Source organism: Solenopsis invicta, chromosome 5 (assembly GCF_016802725.1).
Source record: "Solenopsis invicta isolate M01_SB chromosome 5, UNIL_Sinv_3.0, whole genome shotgun sequence".
Lineage (NCBI taxonomy): Eukaryota > Metazoa > Arthropoda > Insecta > Hymenoptera > Formicidae > Solenopsis > Solenopsis invicta.
In genome coordinates, this window is record NC_052668.1 from 11,736,570 (window position 1) to 11,757,428 (window position 20,859).

General features: G+C 37.1%; 1 protein-coding gene across 3 annotated transcripts in view; it reads left to right on the forward strand.

Annotated features, from left to right (window-relative positions):
• The window catches only part of LOC105207541, an 82,426-nt gene that overhangs the window by 24,968 nt on the left and 36,599 nt on the right, over positions 1–20,859 (forward strand). For all 3 annotated transcript variants that reach the window (XR_005574915.1, XM_026136305.2, XM_026136306.2), the window contains exons 3-5: positions 10,210–10,527; positions 15,497–15,601; positions 16,190–16,255. Coding sequence is in view for 2 of the 3 variants with exons in the window: in XM_026136305.2 (XP_025992090.2) it covers positions 10,210–10,527; positions 15,497–15,601; positions 16,190–16,255 (489 nt within the window). In the remaining variant the exon portion in view is untranslated. The remainder of the gene's footprint in view (positions 1–10,209; positions 10,528–15,496; positions 15,602–16,189; positions 16,256–20,859) is intronic.

Sequence of the window (20,859 nt, forward strand, 5' to 3'; positions counted from 1 at the left end):
TAAAATTCAGTTGTCCGTAATTTCTGTCGTTAATTTATCATTGCTCAGAAAGTTCTATAGAACCATGTAAAAGCATTTTGTAACTTTCTTGTGATATAATTCCCTAGTTTCTCATTACTGCTTTATTTATTAAAAAATTGTCTCTCTTTTAATATCAGATAATCTCATTGTCAGTTAAATAGTACACATCAGAAGGAACAAAATGGTATAAATAATATTTCATGTCTTCTTGTATGAAATAAGGGAAAGTTGCACTCTAGCGATTTCATAAGGAACGCAATTTCTCCATTGGCATTATCTAAATCCTGGTATTATATGTTACTCCTTCAAGCCCCATCCCAACGAGATATCTTAACCCAGAGACTTATCTAAAGTACTGATTATTTTCTTTGTCGTGGAAAAGAGGGACAGAAAGAGAAAGAGAAAAAAAATTCTATGCCAGACCTTGCGTCTGACTACGTTTCAATCCCTGGACTTAGAAGCCCTCGTTTTTTTTTTTCACGTATACATGGACTGAATGGTGAAGAGTCTACTGCTTAGGGTAACTCACGATCCACGAAGGGCCTTTCAGATTCTTTCGAGAATCACATCATAGATCGACGTCAACGTTTCTCTTTCGCGAACTCTCGTCAAATTGTAAATCGACCGTGATACAATTTCGCAGATTCGAGTCTTATCAGAGTTTTTGTAGGCCAAACGCCAGTGGTGCAATGTACAAAATGGTATTGATGCCTCTTCCGTTCGCACAAAGATATTTTTCGCTGTGCATTTTCGTGAATGCTTTACTCGAAACTTCCCTGGCGGTAATAATACAATTTTATCGAGAAGAGAGATTTTTGTCCGACCGAAATCGTATGGCCGTGTCGACCGTTGCTGGGCAGGGGGCCGCGTATCCATCTCGAAAATACCAAAGTTCATGTAATGTTCCAGTTACAGTGTAAATCCTGGCCGATCGACATAATTTCGCCAACTTTAATCTTACCGTACGATAAAATGTTCCCTTTGAGCACGTCGCTTTATGCGAGCGAATGTATCGGGAGATTTTATGTTGAGCTTTAAATAAAACCATCGTGAGATATTTTTCATTACAGATCGTACGATAGATCCAACCGATGTATCCAAGCGTGTGTATGTATTGTTAAAATAATAATATTAAAATTAATAAAGACCTCATAAATGTGTTCATAAACATCGAGATTATCGTGTTAAAAAAAAAAAGCATTTTTCCCGAAAGTAATAAATATCCATTATGTTCATATGCTTTACACGTCGGTAAACAATACCTATGATTTATGGAATGGCGGTGGGAAGTGAATAAAAAGGGGCATACAAATGTGCGCTTAGCAAAGCCTTGCCTTCGATATTCTTTTGTACGACGTCGCTATCGCGAGAGATTTGTGCGCCTTTCGCAAATGTCTAGAAACACTGAATAAAGATAGAAATGAGGCGCGTAAAGAACGAAAAAATTGAAACCTTGATAAAAGAAGAAGAAAAAGAGAACTCGGAAGTCATTTCCGCGCAGTTTCCGAAAAGTTCGAAAGATTGCGCAGATATTCGATCGTGTGACGCGATACTTCCGATGAACAAAAATTGCTTTCATATTTGAAGGCGCTCAAGTATTCGAGTGCTTATGCGCACACGTACGTACATGCGCGCGTACACACGCGTAATACATCAACACGTAACAGCAACCCGATAGTTCGCAGTTCGCAGCGAAAGTCCGGATAAAAAGGCATCTGTCGTGGCAATTGGCATCGCCATCGATAAGATAGTACCTCCCCGGTTTCTTCTGACAGACGGTACACTATCTATGTGCGATAATGGACGATGAAAGGCGCATAACAAAACGAGAACGAGACAATGGCACGAAATGCAGCTGTGTGATGAGAATCGCCGGGTTGCAAAAATAGAACCGAACGTCCTTTTGTAACGAGATATTCGCGGGCGCGGAGTGACAACTGTAGTTGCGTCGATCACGCGTTTTAGGCCTCTTTCTCTCCAGACACGCGTTTCATATAATATTCACTGTATACATCAGCGAATGCTGATAGCGCCGCGTAAAATGAGATATGCGGTTGGTTTCGCCGATGGAATGAAGAGAAAGGTGGACAAAAAATAAAAAGCGAAGGATGCACTGTGATAAAAGGAAAATTGTATATTTGCCCTTTATACGAATATCCCCAGGCGTTTTCCCATGGCATCTATCATGGACGGTGGCGCAAACTGATTGATAGGTTTAAAATCACATTGTTATCGTTCTCCCCGTTCGATTTTCCTGTCTTATTGACGTTTGGGATATGATCGTAAAACAATTTTGTTCGGAGAAATTGTCTCATAAAAATCTCATTTAGAGAAAACCGGTGAACTGGAGACGAGGTGAAAAGAGACAGGGTCTCTGAATAAAAGCAGTTGAACCGTTCCGTTACGTTCAGCTTCGTTCATTACCCAGTGGCACTAATAAGGATGTAAAAGCCAATGAAATAGCCACTCACAATTGACCCGCGTCGCACCCTCGGCTTTTTCTATTTTCTGCCACTTTTCCAATCTCCGATTCTATATAGGAGGAATTACGAGCACTGGCGTGATTTCGATTTAATATTCCGATGCGAACTAATTAAATCGATATCGCGACAAATGAGCGTGCAACTAGTTATCTTATATGTCTTTAATAACGCTGCGTAACAGAAATTTTAAACCGCAATCCACCGGAATTATTTTATCCGGATTCAATCCAGACAAAATAATTCTTATAGATTTTTTGTCGTTGAAAATAAATCCGTTAATGGCGTTGCTTTATAACGTTACATTTCAAAGAAAATTGAACTTAAAGATACCAAAAATAACTTTTTTAAGTACTTTTGAGCCAAAATAGCTCAAAAATGTAACGTGATGAAATACTTTTATTTACAGATTCGTTTTCAGCAATTTAAAATCTGTAAAACTCATGTATTGTGTTACCTGCTTTACCAAATTTACAGTTATGGATGGATTAAAGGAAGGAAGTGGTAATAATGATCCGCTTATGGTCATAATCGCCTGTATTATTAATCGACCATGATTATTATCTATGGTCAATATTGTCAAATCTAATGTGTAATACGTGGATTATAAACAATTACTGTTTCACATATAGGCTGGCGGAAAAATAATGCAATTATAACGCATTTATATATATAGTTTTCTCGTAAAATTCAATGGTGTTATTAGATTCTATTAAAATCAAATTTTTTTTTTATATATTATTTAAGCAATCGTTGTTCAAACAAATTATATTTGACAAAATTAATCATACGTTCGTAATTGGCGATCCAGAAATCGTTATGTGTGAGCATTTAAATTGGGTAAACGGACCAGATTTTTCTTTTCCTTTAACTGTAATTATAAATTTAAATTTGCATGAAGCAGTTAATACAACACGTAAATTTTATAGATTGCTGAAAATGAAATTGCTCTATCACATCACACTTTTGAGCTATTTTAACCAAAAGTGTCACCTTTTACAACTTTAAGTCTAATTTTCTCAAATATGTGACGTGATACGGCAACAATGAGAAAAAAATCAATAAGAATCATCTCGTGTAGTTCGTGATCTAAAAAAAATGTTTAAATTTGTCACACTTAAATAATTAACCTCGCGTCTTTCTTTTCGTACAACACTGTGCTCGCGCGAAATAAAAAACAAAACGTTCGCGTCGTAATTCATGCAAATTGTGAACCGTGAAACCACGTGTGGTCTCGCGGGGGAAGCGGGACAACACACGAATCGTGTTTCCAGCTGATTTGGCGGCCGGCCAGCGGGCTTTGCAAGGATTACATTATACCGATTGTTTCTTCCGCAATGTCTAACCACCGGAACAGATTTCGCCCGACCGACAGCGGTTTATCGGTCGGCCTTGGCTCATGACGGACGAGCTGACGGACGAACATCGTTCCACGGCGTCAGCGATCTTCATGACGCGAATAAAGCGATGGGAGCGAGTCGGCGCGCGGATGATGGGGAGCGTCCGAAGAGAAAGATATCAAGATAGCAAGCCCTGCTAGAGGTGCACCTGCTACATAGGTCAGCGCATCGATCTCCGGGAAATTCACGGCCCACTCTCGCTCGTCCCGACCTTATTCTTCTTCTCGGCTTCTCCCGCCACTTCCATGTATCATTGTCTTACACGTCCGGCCCCTCAGGCAAGAATGCGCGGCACAAAACGTCCCGTCCGACTATTGTCTCTCCCGGTTCACACCCCATTCATGAGGCAGTTCGACTCTCAAAGCTTCTGGTCGATAGTGAACTTAGGCGCACCCTACACACTTTATCGTAGCCACTCACACGTATGTACGTAAACACACGCCGCGCGGATGTAGACGCACGTTGATATCATACGGAACTGTCGGTGGATGGAGCGGATTGTATTTTCAGAATGTCGATACACCGACGATCTCGGAGGACTAGGTAGACGTTTATTGTCTGCCGTTTCTAAAAGGCTTATTCGGCTCAGATACAGTGAGAGAACGGAAGATATAAAAGTATTCTCCCGAGACTTTCGGCCGCGTAGATAAGAGAACGAGGCGTGCCGAAGAGGCCCATTTTGCGGCGAACGTATCTTCCTTTTTCACGGAACGCGATATTCTGTGCCCATCGCGGCCACCTTGCGAGAAGCAGCGCGATCAGATGACAACTAATGTGAAATGCCGCGTCCGACGCTGGAGTATCTTCATGAAAGTTCCCATTTCACGGCAGAAGTGTTATGCGCTCGGATTTAAAAACATACGATGCCGCAAATGCACGCGGTTGACACATAAAATTTTACTAAGATGCGCGCGACTACAAGAACTACTTTTCTTTTTTCCTGAACACTGAGCTCTTACGGAGGTCGGGACGACACAAAGTGAAATAGCGTATATGTGAAGACGACCTGCAGTTCTTTTACAGCGGCACGTGCAATCCGCCTTCCTTTTACTTCCGTTCCGCGCGTCGTAGATAACTCGTTTCTAAATAAAGATAAACCGTAAACGGAAATTGCGTCGGTTAATGAAAATTGAATTAAATGAAGAATATAAAGTTTCGTGCGAAACACGGTTTTTTGTTTCTCGATGCGGATAATTTTAAACAGCGAGGTATGAAAAGCGATGAATTTCAGCTCGCCTTTGTGAGAAAGCTAAGTGTTCTTATACCCGGGAACAACGGCTTTACAGAAATTACGAGATAAACGGGCAATAAAAAAAATATATATACAAAGGCAGTCAACAAGGTTATAAATTTATACGCGTGCTGAATCTACCTGACATTTCAACAGGCGGTAAAACCTCTGGCGCAATGATCATTCATAGTTTACTGTAAAAGCACACGTGGAAAATAGAACGGTGCAGACGCGACGTCCCGCGAGAGCTGTTTGTTAAAACAAGAAAAGGGAGCGAGTCGTTAAACAACGACGAGCGACATTTATTGTTTCGGAATACAGGGACGTGGACGAAATTCGGAGAAAGTTTGGGAAGGGAGTATCGCGGTAATTAATCGCGCCGATATAAACCTCACCTCGCCCTCTCGTTCCCTCTATCTTTACATGGAACTTTTCTTCTTATCTTTTTTATTAAAGATCATATATAAGTTATTAACGTATACAACTGATAACGAGACTACACGCGTATCTCGTATTGCGTAAATATATTTATCGGATGCTTACACTGAGAATCTCGAGGGTGTATTAGCTCGTAAAAGTTTCTCCGCGCAAAGACGTAGAGATATACACTTGAGATACATTTCTGTTGGATAGCAACAAATTGACTGTGACGGATCTCTCTCGTATAAGAGGAATTCAGGTTGTATATTTATGTATTCGTGAATGTCGTTTTTCGCGATGACGACTCGCCCCGCGGAAAAATGTCTGCGGACCGCGTGTGGAGCTCGGTAATGCCGGGGTAAAAAGGTAAGTTGGAAATTGTCCAACCAGGTCTCGTACGAGAGAGATCTTTTTAACTTAGCCTCACGGGCATGGGTACGTAAGTCGCGCGTCGTCCGGGTATTTTATACTAGAATTCGCGCGAACGCTTCAAGAATCCATTTCCATTCGTCACGGTGTCGATACCGTTTTTTCTCACCATTGATCCTCTCTGTATCTCTCGAGATAATAGTAATTTATCATGAAGCCTCTGCGCCACATCTGGCTGTCAGATTCGCGCGTCGACTATGTTTCTTCTCTCTCCCTCTCTCCCACCTCACTTTCTCTATCTCCCTCGGTGCTACACGTTCCGCGATGTTGAACCGCAAAGCTGTCATGACATGAAAAATGTAATATGGGATTTAACACACAAACTCCCTTTTGCTTGTTGCAGCGTATGATATCTGCAGTTGCGGACATGCTCGAGTTTTTATTCCTCAATTTTACATTCGAGCGATGACGCATCGCATTGGATATTTACAGCTGTTATATAATCGCAAGTCATCATTTTTATTTGACAGAAACGCAACGTAATGCTCTTCGTTCGTGGCTGACTTGTTAACGTGTCAAGTTGTTTCGCGATTGTCGCGCTTCCATCTGTTAACAAGGTGAGGTGAGCAAAATTACATCGTAATTGTAAATTATTTGTAAGTGAAGGGACATTACGGTTCGGTCCATGACTCGTCCATCACGGCGGTGCAATTAACGATATTCATTACGGACCAAAGCATTCACTAATTTGACAATTGACGCGAAAACCAGAGCACGTGTCAACTGTAGAGTGAAATACGGCTGACATCTTAATTATCAGAGATGAATTATGATCGATGTAAGGATAGCACTCACACATGCATCGATCACTGGGAATAAATTCTCGCAATTAATTAAAGCCCAGTGTTCCAAAATAAAATGATTCCATCTCATTTCAATTTCATTTTGTTACTGAAATACGAGCCAACGTGAATGTTTAAATACAAATTTCTAGTAGCATTTCGCGTATTTATTATTTTTCCGTGAATTGCAATTGCCTTATAAATCATTATAAACTTGTAATACATATTTTTTAAAAATAAAATATTAAAAACGTAGAATCCCCCTCCCCTCCTCTCCCTCTCTCTCTCTCTCTCTCTCATCGCGCGCGCGGAAAATATTCGTATTATACCTGCATTAATTTTTTTCCGCTCGCGTACGAATGTTGAATAATACTGACTTTATTTCATACGCAACAGGTTTCGAGTTCTGTAATCGTATTATAAGTGCTAATTTTTTGTCATTTGATTTACCTTTCGTAGAAAGCAGGTAGATTGAGAGCTTGGCTGATGTTGTCGCATCGCGAATGAGAATTTACACGAGTTGTTTGTCCCCGTAAACAGAAATGTCACGAAAGTCATGGATATGCATGGCACACCACGTTCGTTAAGCCAGCAGTTACGTTTAGAATATTGTCAGACGCAGTTCCGCCAACACGCTGTGAAGATGATGAACCCATGCACATCGTATGCTCTAAAATAACAAATTTTTGTTATAAAACGCACGAGCACATTTCTCACTGTTTATTTTCCTCTCTGGAGGTTTCTAATATACCACTTTTCTAAATTACGAACTTTATTCGATGTCGATATATCCATGAAGCAAGTATAGTACAACGTTTTCAGACGTTTAATTCTGCCGAATGATATCGGTCGTACCGGGTCAGTCGTCTAATATAATTTTTTGGAACGGTCACTTGAACTGTCGAAGGGAAAAAGATGGGGACTCCAATTTCGTCTTCGAGGATGATTGGTCGAATTTCGAGTTTCGAGTGCATTCTCTCATCGAAATCCAATGAAATCGTAACAAGATGTGGAGTAGATAGCACTCATGTTGTAAAAGTTGGATCGGGAAGTCTCGTCTGCTTCGTCATATCTCGCCGTGCATCTTCAAGAAAACCCTCGAGATTTTTTCCGCGCTTTCGAGTTTGCTCGGGCTCCACTCGCGTTGAATAATTGCTCGTTAAAACGAGTTCGGTCTTCTTCTTGCCTGTCTTAGCTAACGCCATTCGTAGCTGAAAGAATGCTCGTGACGCTTTTTACCTCAGCGGTGATGATTACATCATTTGTAATTGATCGTTACAATTAATAATCTTCGTCGTTGTCGATATTCAATACACACTGACTCTTCAGGCTGTTTCTTTCAAATTCCGAATAACATTTAAACAATAAATTTTTAGTGTAAATATAATTTATAATTTACATGTAATATATAATTAAAATATAACATATAATTTAAATATAATTGAAATAAAGGAAGGACGGCCCTGGTTATATGTCTAGGATGGTGAAATATCATCATATTTGGTATAATTCACGTTGAATTCTGAGAGCAACCGTTAAAATTACTTTGTTACAGTTTATTTAAACATTGTAGGATGCTTATTGGTTATAGTGTTCGCTGTGTTTTTATAAGAGCTGAATTTCAGTTTTGCAGGTAGCAGAAATTTTTACAAGTGTTTACTCTCCACGTAATTTTAAGAAATACACGTTACATATTAATTTTTTAACTTTTGTCTAATTAAAGTCCTTAAATGAACTTCAAATAATATTATTGAATTTAATGTCGTAATGTGTGTATGAATTCTGTAAATAAAGTCATGTTATATGTGGACTGTGGTTGTAGAACATGATCGTTCGCCATCAAGTGCATCTCTCTTGCGACTTTACAATCTCATTGTAGATTTCGTATAATGATTATTAGAAGCATATAAATTATTTTAAAAAATTTTGTTTTATTTAAAAAAAATTTTTAATTCAAAAATTTATTTGAAAAATTTTTATTTAGTAAAATACATTTTTTAAATAAAAGATATATGCAGTGGGCTTAAAACCTTGTTTTGTGATAATTATTTGTGTGTAAAATCTACGAAAAATCATTAACTCACTTTTTATAAATAAAAGTACCTTTCATGACATTAGTTATTAGTATTCCACGATTCCCCTGCTATTCCACAAACGTATCCTTTTTACGTTTTCAGTAAAGTATAAATTACGTTCTATATATCCCCGATGAACTTCTACTTTATAAGGTAATTGGGAGCACTTTAATTTAGCTAATAAACTTGCGTTGGTTAAAATCGCGTCGCGCCGTTAATATTTATTGAGTTATTGCCAAAAAACAAAATGGTATTTCACAACCCCCTTCTTTCTTCTATAACATACAATTTACAATATCCTGACAGTTTACGTAAAATGTATTTTAATTTAAAACATTAATTACACTTTCCAATGGTGAATTTCTTTTTTTAATCCCAACACATTTCTGTAACAAAATTGTGAAATAAATATTAAGATAAGTGTATCCTATATGGCCATTAGATATTAACCCAATATAGCCTCTTGCTATTTCTAAGTAGTTACATAGTAAACAAATAACACTATTATGTCGTACAAGCTGCCAACGCGACTTATTTGCAACAATTGTTTTCTTTGTTAATAGAATACACAAACTAAGCAAAGTGAAATAGAAAATAGAATTTTCCTGATTATGTTTCTCGTGATCTAATATTTCGTAAAAAAATTACTGCTTTCTGTAACTATCAAGTGATGGTTATTAATCTCTGCAGTTCATATTATTGTAGCTTTACATTTACAACACTTATTTAACTTATATTTTTGTTATAACGTTCTGCTTATAATTAAAGAAAGAAAACTCTTGTAAGGTAAGAACCAATATGGCCTGAAGAATGAGTACGCACACATCAATTGTAACGCTTCTTTTGGTACTTCAATCATAAATTTTAATCCATCTATTAAACTCCAAATTATAAGTCATGGTTTTAAGAGGGAAAAGTCAATTATTTACTTAATGGATTGTTAACAAAAATAGTTCCGTGTACTCTTATATGTTAATATGTCAATAAATATGTCAACGTGTTAATAAACTTATAAACGTAAACTTATAAACTTATAAATGTAACATTGAATCACTCTATCCGTTTTTCTAACACTTTTTGGTGAAAAAAAAGAAAACATTGGGTTGTATTGAGTGTACCTAAGTAACCCAATACGACCTCAATGATATTTCTAAAAATTTTTACTACATCTACGTAAATATTTAAAATTGTTCCCTATTTTACATTAATACTTAAAAATGTTTTTCACTTTAAATTTGGCCATCAATTTTTAATTTTGGATTCAGCAAATAAATAGAAAGAAATCACTTAAGTAGGCCATATAGGGTTAACTTTTACTATAAAACTAGTTCCCAATCTCCATATTAAAACGATTAATTTCTCTGTTTTTAGTGCGATTCTGGAGTGGCCGTGGACAGATTCTTTCACGCCTTGTATGCTCCGAGGGAGAAACACTTGATGCCATTTTTGCTCGGCACCGCTTGTTCCGAAGTCACTGAGACACTGGCCAAAATTGTGCCCTATTGGAACGTGATCCAGGTATCCTTTGGTTCAACGGCACCTGCACTCTCGGATTCTAATGAGTTTCCCCTGTTCCTGCGGACCGTCGCGCCGGATTCGAGCCACAATCCAGCCAGGATAGCGTTGATCAAACACTTCGGATGGGACACCGTTACCGCGCTCTCGCAAACAGGCGACATGTACTCCTTGGTAAGTGGGTCGTAAGGAACACGAATGTCGTGCAAATCAACTGACCGAATTTATCAGAGCGACTTCCTCGTCATTTTGATAGTTCGTCCAGGAAACAACTTGATCGCAATATCTATGGGCATTAAGACGGCCACACACGTACAAGTAAACTTGTCAAGTAAACTTGTCAACCCAACCGAAACGTGTGTGTGGTCGACCGTATTTGTGATAATTGTACAATTTTGTCATCGTGACGTTCCAATCGACTTAACAAGAGAGCTTGTGTAAACGTATATGTGCACTTAAAAATAATTGTATGAAATATATTCCGTAGAATTGCCTTTTAACTGAAATTAAAAATCCAACAATGGCAAGAAGAAAGCTATTGAAAATTTATTTTTTACTTTAAATGCACAATTACTTTAAAAACTTTAACAAAATATATAAAAATTTTTAACAAAATAAGTGTAAACAGAATCATTTGTTAGGTAAAAATTTGTGTGACTGTTTTAATGAAATAACATTATTAATAATCGAGAAACAAAACAATTCATTTCAACACTGACAAAGTAATATGATTGAAGAAAGAAAATTATAGTTTGATCTAACATTGGCAATTAATAAGAAATAAAATGATTTCAACATGATACGTTACTTTTACAAGTAACTTATTACATTCTAAAATACTGTATTCATAATAATAGGATACGTGTAAGCGCTACGAATCATTTTATTTTACAGTCAATTATGATCGCGTTGACATTGGCGTTACGATACAATTTAACAATTTTAACGATCGAGCCATCACATTGGTGAAAATCATTTATAAAGGACTGGACGCTGATTTATTTAACACAATAACACGCATCGATTGAAATGTTCTGTTTTAATTCGCTATCACAGCTAATGTAATATTTAGTTTAAAATTCAATTAGTGATTTGTATTGAAATGTTACATTATATCTGCACCAAGGAAAGCCTAGATGACCTTTACTAGCTTGTTTAGAAACAATAGAAACAAAGTCTATTTGTTCCAATTGAACAAATTAATGGTTATATTCATTTTATAGAATTGTTTTGGGGTTAATGAAAATTTCGTGAATCAAAACTGTTCGAAATAATTACAAAATTCTTGATTATTGCTCATTTCAGGCTTTTATTTTCTCTTTAATATTATTATAGAAATAAACGCTTGAAACGAGCAATGATCAAGAGCTTGCTTATTTAATCAAAAAAGTATTTATCTCAGAATACATTTACGATCTGTTACACTCATTGCAAATATTACAAGCGTAATCTCATTATAAGTAGTTATGAGTAGCAAAAGGAAAATTCAGACACGGCAGGTTCTGAACTACCAAACAAAATCCTGAAGGACTATATTTTATAATTTGACTAGAAATCGTTGTTTACAAAAATCTACAGAGCGATTAATGAAATTAGGTAAAATGATTGTAAAATTGTATCGAGCGTAAAGTAGACAATGCAATCAAAAGTAGACATAACATTTTGTATAACAGAAACGTTTTGATTTATTAAAATAATCGTGATGATTAGAAGTTATGAGATATTAGGAAGAGGGAATAATAATTGATGGCTGAAGAGTTAGAGCAAAACGTTCCGTCTAGTTACTTATTGTTTAATAAATTATAAGTGAATTCAAATCTACAATATTATATTGAGCTTAATTCGTTTAATTAGCCTGTTTCCTAGAATTTCTCATTATTAGATAATATTAATTAATCAATTAATTAGTTATAAATATAGAAGGAGCAATTAAAGAGCAATCCTTTTGTGTATGTTTCAACATAATTATTTTTATTCGTAACTTTCGATTGGGTTTGCCACGCCAGTACACACGATCCGGTTTATTCGAGCAAGCCAGTTTAACTCGAATAAATCGCTTTATATTTGTATTTTCTCAAGCTGCTCGCGCAAGCCAAAATATCTATGCAATTGTGTTGTTCAACACATTTCGATAGACTCGACAAGCACGCTTACCATTAACAAGATTATGAGACGTGTGTGATCGGCTTTACGTAAAATTTTCTTCGAGATCATGCTCAAAGCATTTGACGTTTCCTCTCTGAAGTCTGAAATGTTTAACAAATCGTATAATATACGTAATACAAAACGATAAATATGGAACTTACTTGTGCTTAAGCGACACATTTTTCTGATTTTATATTCCCCAATTAAACGGACATGAGTGTGAAATTTACAAAGACTATATTCGAAAAATTACGTTCAATAAAATACGGATTGAAAATCGGCTCCTTCATGATAGAACGCGGCGTTCAGGTTGCAATTGACGTTAATCGCGATTGAAATTTGCGTTAAAAAATAACCACTTATAAATCCAATACCTCCTATCGCTGTTTTTATCGTACAAATATCGAGATCAGATGAAGTGGAATCCGAAATACGGAGGGAATGCGCGGCAATAACACGGTAGCCGCGCGAGGAGAGGACATTTTCCGCGTTGTATTTATCTCTGTCCCGCTTTAACGTAACCGCGTGTTTAATTGCGAACTGCACCGCGGAAGTTCGTTTGTGCCCGCCGTGACGTGCGATCTATACAATGAAGTTTCCGTTATGTCGGCTTTAATTAACTTTCGATTTGTACTCGCGCGCAGCTAACCAGAGCGCCGCGAGTTTGGTATCACGTTTCGGTTAATTCTCGGTCAATTTCCGTCGCTACACTGTAACGGAAGCTACCGCGTGTCATATCCGGCTTTAATGTAGTCTGGGAATACGATGACGAGCGGGACCCAGGGTATCACGAAGTATCTACGATTTTGAAACGATTTACGAGTTGTTTAAATCTCGTAGAATGAAAAATTACTCGAAAATTGTACACAAATTCAATTTTTTTTCTGTAGAAATAAATTTTGATTTTTATTAGAATGATGAATCGCTCGTAGGATTGCACAAGCTCGACTTCTTATAAAGTGACGTTTCTTTACGGAATTTAGCGAGAAAGCAAAACAGATTGACAGTTTAACATAGGTAATTGCATTCTCTATGGCCTACCTAAGCTTTACAATTTTCTCTAATTTTTTACTGAGTTCAAAATTAAAAACTGACGGTCGGATTTAAAGTGGGAAACCTTTCTAAACGTTAATTTAAAATATGCGACAGTTTTAAATCTTTACACGGATGCAATAAAGATCTTTAGAAAAAATGTCATTTAATTAGGTCATATTGAGTATGTTCTCAGTATGGCCTAATTACACGTTTTTTTTCTTTTTTACACAAAGTGTGTTTCAGAAAAATAGATAATAAAGTAACCTAATGTTATATTTATAGTTAATAAATTTATTAACCTATTGATATATTTATTGACGTATTAACATATAAGAGTACACAAAAAACTATCTTCGTCAACATTCGTTAAGCAAATAATTGACTTGTTTTAACATTTCGCCCTTAAAACCATGAATGTGAATCAGAGTTTAGTAAATGGATTAAAATTTATGATTTAAAATAACTGAAAAAACGTTACATTCGATGTGTGTGTGTGTGTGTGTGTGTGTGTGTGTGTACTCATTGCTGATTTAGGTCATATTAGTAATATCTTACAAAAAATTTTCTTTCTTCAATTATAAACAACTGAATATAAATGCTATGGCAAAAATATAAATTAAATATTTATTGCGTTATAAATTATAAATATAGAGCTATGATTTATTTAGTTATTAAATACGTGTACACTGCGGAAATTAATAACCGTCACTTGATAGTTATGCAAAGCGGTAAGTTTTCTACAAAATATTAGATCACGAGAAATCAAGATAATCAAGAAAATTGTACTTTTGATCTTACTGCCTACACTTTATACATAATTATTTATAATTATCATACAATTTTCATATACATTTATATGTAATTATATATAATTACATATAAAATGTGTCCATATATATTAAAATATATAAAGTCGTACATATTTTTTATGCATATTATATATGTATAGTTATATATAAAAAAATGTTTTCCCAATTTTTTTTTTTCAACAGTAGGTCGATCATGAAACTTTTTTTTTCTGGGGCGAAAACGTGAAAAGTGAAAAATTTCTCCATTAACTTCAACGGTAAAGATTTTCACTTTTCACGTTTCTGCCCTAGAGAAAATTGTACATAATTGACCCTCCTCCCCTCTCCTCCCTTCAGAATGCACAAATTGAGCAGTCAACTGTTGCAAACACGTTACGTTGACAGGTCTGTACGATGTACTGGCGTTATTTGTTCAATTTACCATCTAACCACTAGCATCAGCAATTAGGCCATATTGAGTTTTAAGCCATACAGGATACATTTATCTTAATGCAATTTTTTTTTACCGCTCGATACGGATGCAGGAAGTCAGATATTTTTTTCCAATTCTATTCTTTCACAATTTTAAAACTGAATTGCTTTCCACTGAAAGAGGCTTGATTCGATATATTTTTAATAAAACTTAATATGCATTGTCCATCTCGAAACTGATGTAAAAGCAGTTACGAAAATTCTGCGGAAATTGACATGTCAGTTCGCATCCGCGTCTCGTTAAAATTCATATTGTTTCCAAACTGGGGCTTAAACTACTTTCGAAATAAACACTCATACCCGAACGATCCGGGAACACCGTATACCTGCGAGTTGTTTCATATTCGTGAAGCGTGTGACGCGATAGATAAGAGGAATTGTGAATGTCGTCAATTAAATTGCGTGACACACGAGCAAGACGCTCGTCGACCGCGAAACGAACGAAACGACGCGACGGCGACGGCGACGCTGCGCGTCGCGGCGGCAATCCCTTTCGGATAAGAGGAAACGTAACTCCCGTCGCGTCGCGCCGTGACGTACGATGCGTATTTGTAAGGGTGACATTCTTGTTTTGCGCAAATAGATACGGGGGACAAATGAACGAGGCGCACTTGCCGCTGGCTGCAGGCTCCCCAGCGCGTGCTTCCACACGTCGCAACGTGTGACGCGTTTCTCTGTTTCAGGCAGTGAACGATCTGGTCACGGAACTGGAGCAGGCGAATATCACGTGCACCGCGACGATCACGTTCGCCGAGAACGATTACAAGGAGCAGCTACGAACTTTGAAGGTAAAAAAAGAAGTCGCGCTTAAGCGTCAATCCGTTTCCTCATCTTCTTTTGGGATCTCGCGGGGATCGTTTCGAGCAATTAGATCGATAGGCGGTGATTAGCCAGCTCACTCAGTAGCGCGAGTCTTTCATCTTTCGAACGTAATTCACCTGCTTTGAGATGCAAAGTTCGTTTTCGCGAAATGAACGCCGAGGTATCGATTGGCAGCGCGCGATATGGACGCATCGGGATTAAATTTGCACTCGCAGCGTCGATGTGTGTGTGTGTGTGTGTGTGTGTGTGTGTGCGTGCGTGTGCGTGTGTATGTGTGAATTAACTCGATTTCCGGTCGAACGACGATTTAGCCGTACCTTAAGGACAATTTGGGAGAAACATTCATTGATATTTAGCTCGGTGAAAAACTCAGAATGAAAATTCTATCTGAATTAAACGCATGAAATTGCGACGCGATAAAATTTTTCAGCGCACAATCACTATCTCTTTTGCTTCATTAGTATCATTTATCGCGTTTACGTGTATTACCGATGCTTCATCAAATGGAAACTGAAACCTTTTTTAGTAAAAAGATACACGTATCGCCATTCCAGGAATTGGACACCAGGATCATTATTGGGAGCTTTTCACCGCGATTGGCCCAGCGTGTCTTTTGTGAGGTGAGTTACGAGATGGAAAGCAACGTTGAATGTCAACGAGAAAATTATTATTTTTATTATTATTATTATTTTTTTTTAATTGTAGACATTCTCATAATTAGCATAAGCTTTGTTCAAACAGAGAGAATAAAAAGAGTCATTTTTGGCGAGTGCCCACGACCATAATAAAGAACGGCGGCGGTCACATCCTCGCGGACTAATTAATGACTCTTTTAATGACTCTCATTATAACCAGTGTAATTTCGGCAAAATTAGGTCGCCCCTTCGACTACTCGTTCCTAAAAGTTCCCATCCGGTCGGGAGAACCGCTAACGAGAAAAAAAAAAACAATTTTGCTGTTGTTGTACGTTTGCCGAATAGAATTTGGAACGAGGTATATTTTTGCCAAGGTAGAAGAAACGTGATAGAATGTAAACAGATAAACCCCGGCCTCGTTGCACGCGCGCAAGAACTTCACGCGTTTTGTTGCGCGCTCGACGACTGTAAAATCCGTTTAAAAGTTTAACTTTTGCACAGCGCTCATACACTTTCGAACGTCATTACCAATTACCTCGATTAATTATATCTTGCAGCAACGTAATCTATTTTATTTCTTTTACAATTACTGTTGCTCTGAGGATAGAATAAAATGCTCTTTCGCGCACAAACGTACGTTCCGCTGCGAATGAAGTTCTCTTTAAAATCTGATAACTGCGCATTGATGTTTTAATTATACAATCTGGCAAATTGTAAGGGAGAAATACGCACGCCCATTCAGACGCGTTCGATCATTCAGCGCGTCATCGAACGCGAAAATTGAAAATGCTTTCGTGTCAAGTATTATGAAAGCAGCACGATATATCTCACGGAGAAATAACGCATCCATTATACACAGCTCGAATTTTATGATATCTATTCGACAATAAGGATTCATCCCTGTACTCTCATTCACCGACATGCAGTACATCAACAATACCCTTCCAGCCCTCGCCGTGAGGGAAGCGTTTTGACAATCTGTAGTGTTGCTGGATTTTATGGGCGCTCGAATATAAAAGTAATAGTGATATTTCTTTACAAACGCCTACAAAAAAAAAACAGGGGTGAAAAAAATCCGGAACGCTTCTATGCTTTATTTCGCAGCATCATGAATTTGTCAACGGGGCTGTATCTATATGTATGTATGTACCTGTAAACCGTCGAGTCGAACGGTTTTTGGATTTTTATATGAATATATACGCACACGTGTGTCCCGAGCAGTGACTTTTTCGCCCATTTCGCTTTTGTTAGATTAAGTAACTCCTATATATTACGTATACGTGTATGAAACAAGAAGGATATCAAATGTATCAGGAAGATATTATCAATGACCATACAATATCCTGTAAACATAAGCACGTAATGCCAAAGTAGAACACGAAGTTTACATTCTGTCTTTGTAATTTGAGGCTGAACCGACCGCAGAAGCTTTTGGAGTCTAGTTTGTCGTGTGAATTTTCAAGTACATATCCGGCTCGCATAGTGATGAACACGTAGATTAGACTTTGGAATATATGTAAGCAAACAAATGGATAATATTAATTGAGAGAAAATCTCAATGTATTTTAGGTTATTTAAGTCTGCAGTATATATTCGTTATATTAAAATTAGTGGCTATTGCATGCTGCATGTATAAAACAGTTATTTCAATATGTTTTTACATGCAGATGCAATATTCACTAGTAGTTAATATTAAATTTATATAAATATATATATATGTAGAGAGAGAGAGAGAGAGAGAGAGAGAGAGAGAGAGAGAGAAAGGTCGTAAGATAGGTGTAGAGTGATAAGCTATCATGATCTATCTCGTATAATTCGTGGTGAATTCTAGGAGCGGCTGTTAAAATTACTTTGTTACAATCTATTTAGACATAAGATAGTTACTGCATGTTTCTAAAAACAGAATTGCAGTTTTTCAGATAGCAGAAATTTTTACAGGTGTACACCCTTTACGTAATTTTGAAAAGTATGTCAGATATTAATTTTTAGTATATTAATTTCAGATATTAACTTAAGTTTAGCTTGAAGGCCTTGAATGTGACTTTAAAATAACGTAATTAAATTTAATGTGTGACGTAACGTGTGTATGAACTCGACGTATAAAGTTAAATTATGTACGGGAGAAAGTCGTGAGCCATTTCCGTTACGAGTGTTATGACCATTCTTACGACTTTTTCAACTTCATAGCGGACGTTGCATAATACTTATTAACAGCAAAGAAATTATTTTAAAAACTTATTTTTTAAACCAGAAAAATTATTTAAAAAAATTTTTTTTAGATAAAATAAATTTTATAAAGTATTCATAAAATCTTATTTTGTGTGCACTTATTATATTAGTGTGTAGGACCTACAAAGGATCATTAATTTGTAATTTTTTATAATTAAAAATGCATTAAAGTGCTTTTATGACGTTAGCTGTCACGAAACCCCCTCCCCCCTCTACATCTGACAAACGCATTTTTTTTCTCTCCTCAAGTAAATTCAGTTTAGTAAATTCTCTCTTCAGTTTTAAATTATATTCGTTCTATATACGATAAACTTTTATAGAAGGTGATAGAACTCTATGGCTAACAAACGTGTTCATACGAATTATATATTATCATTAATATTTACTGAATTATTTTAAGAGAGCAAAATTCCACCACCCCTTCTCTTCTCTCTCTCTCTCTCTCTCTCTCTCTCTATATATATATATATATATATATATATATTAAGTTGTTATTAAATGGCAAAAAGCGTAAATGATATATAAATACGAAATATGAAACGTTAAAAGATCGCTTTAACTTTAGTAGGGCAAATAAAAATCTCGTAAAGTTGCTATCACTGCTTTGCAAGCATTAAGAAAATGGTGCAAGTTTCATAAACGAGCACGATTCTTTGTGTTCTTGCTATTGTACGTACATAATAACCGTTCCCTCTTGCGGGCTCTTTATAACTGCAATTTCTTGGTTGTGCAACGTTCAACTCGGCGCGGCTGTAAATCTTGTCGAGAGTACGTATAACAGAACGATGACAATTTGTTTAAGTTTTTCACACGAAAGTTGATTAAAACATTAATGCGTGTATTAAAAACTTGAAATTATATTACATGTATTTTCTAATTATTCTGTCTTTATAGCAAGATGTTTGATACAGAGCAAGTCCCAACTACTAATAAATACTTCTATTATACATGTAATAAATGAAATGGGTTTAAGTAACAGTTAACGTCTGATATACAACAAGCCCTAACTACTGATAAATACTTTACAACAGGCATGTTCCGCCGGACCTACCGATCCCTCGCCGGATCCGTCTTCAACTTCGGACGTTGGGTTCAATTTATTTTCATTACAGTCTGCGTAATTGCTATTTTGCCGGGTAAATTGAGACGTAAAAGATAAAGAGAATAACACCAAATTTCGTCCGTCAAAATATCTTCGGGGGGGGAGAGGGGGGGGAACCAGAGCGTACTGTATCGTTTTCATATTAAATTTCCAGTTATCCTATTCCCACATATATACATCACTGTAAGCATCGAGTTGAAATTGCAGTCGGTTCGTTGCGTTTCGGGATGTATGTGCTGTTCGCATCCTTGCCACAAATTACCAAGGTTGCAATAAGTCTCTCCATCTCCCCCTTTCTATCTCTGTCACTTTGCCGACTCGTTTACGCGTAATGCTTTAAATCGTGCTGTTTAGTGTTCCAGAATTTTACGGTTCATTTCGCAGGCTCGCTCAACAATGTTTCCATTCCTGCGCACGAGATTAACTCAGGTATATCTCGAAAAATTCAAAAATCTTCATTCACTTTAATATCCGTATTCTCTCACGTTAAAACGCGTTGCGCCGTTCGCGCATTTAAAATGACAAAAGAGTACTCCAAACATCGATTTATTTCAATACAGTTATGCTAAATACGTACGTATTGAAATAGCAACTGACACAATTATTTCGAAAATATGTTAAATACGTTCGCGAAGAAGGAAATGGAACATTCGTTCATCCCGTTTAAAATCGCGAGACGTTAACTAATTCAAATGATTCCACATTTTGGCTAATGCATAATTTTCTCGCTCGCGCTATTGTAAGTGACGGTGACCCTCATTCTCATTTAGCAGACACCGCATACTCTGCTGCGCACCCAGCGGAAGGACAGGCCATTGTATTACAATGCGATCGTGTGTGCCCACGTCAGCGTCCGGTACGGCACATTTGCATCGAAGTGTGTGTATCGGTTTGCCTTACAAGTTAGCTCGAGCCAGCACGTAGCGTGCATGACGTCTTACGTGTGAAACGCGCGACACCTTAAACGCGCATGTATTTCTCCCCGCCTGTCATGATCCCACGTGAAATTTCCATCGCCGCGTACGGGGGGCGATTTCAAATTATGCGAATATTCCTTGTGCGCGCCGTCCCTAGTGTGGGACGTCAAAATTACAGGACGTCCAACGTTAATATCGCATTAAGGATATTCATATCCGCGATCGATGTGTCGCACGTGTTTCCCTGTAAATGGAGATCCCTGGTCCACGATTCTGAATATCCCTCAATGTCGGTCAATTACGTAAACGACGCGTGAAAATAAATTTCCGGGTACGTGAAA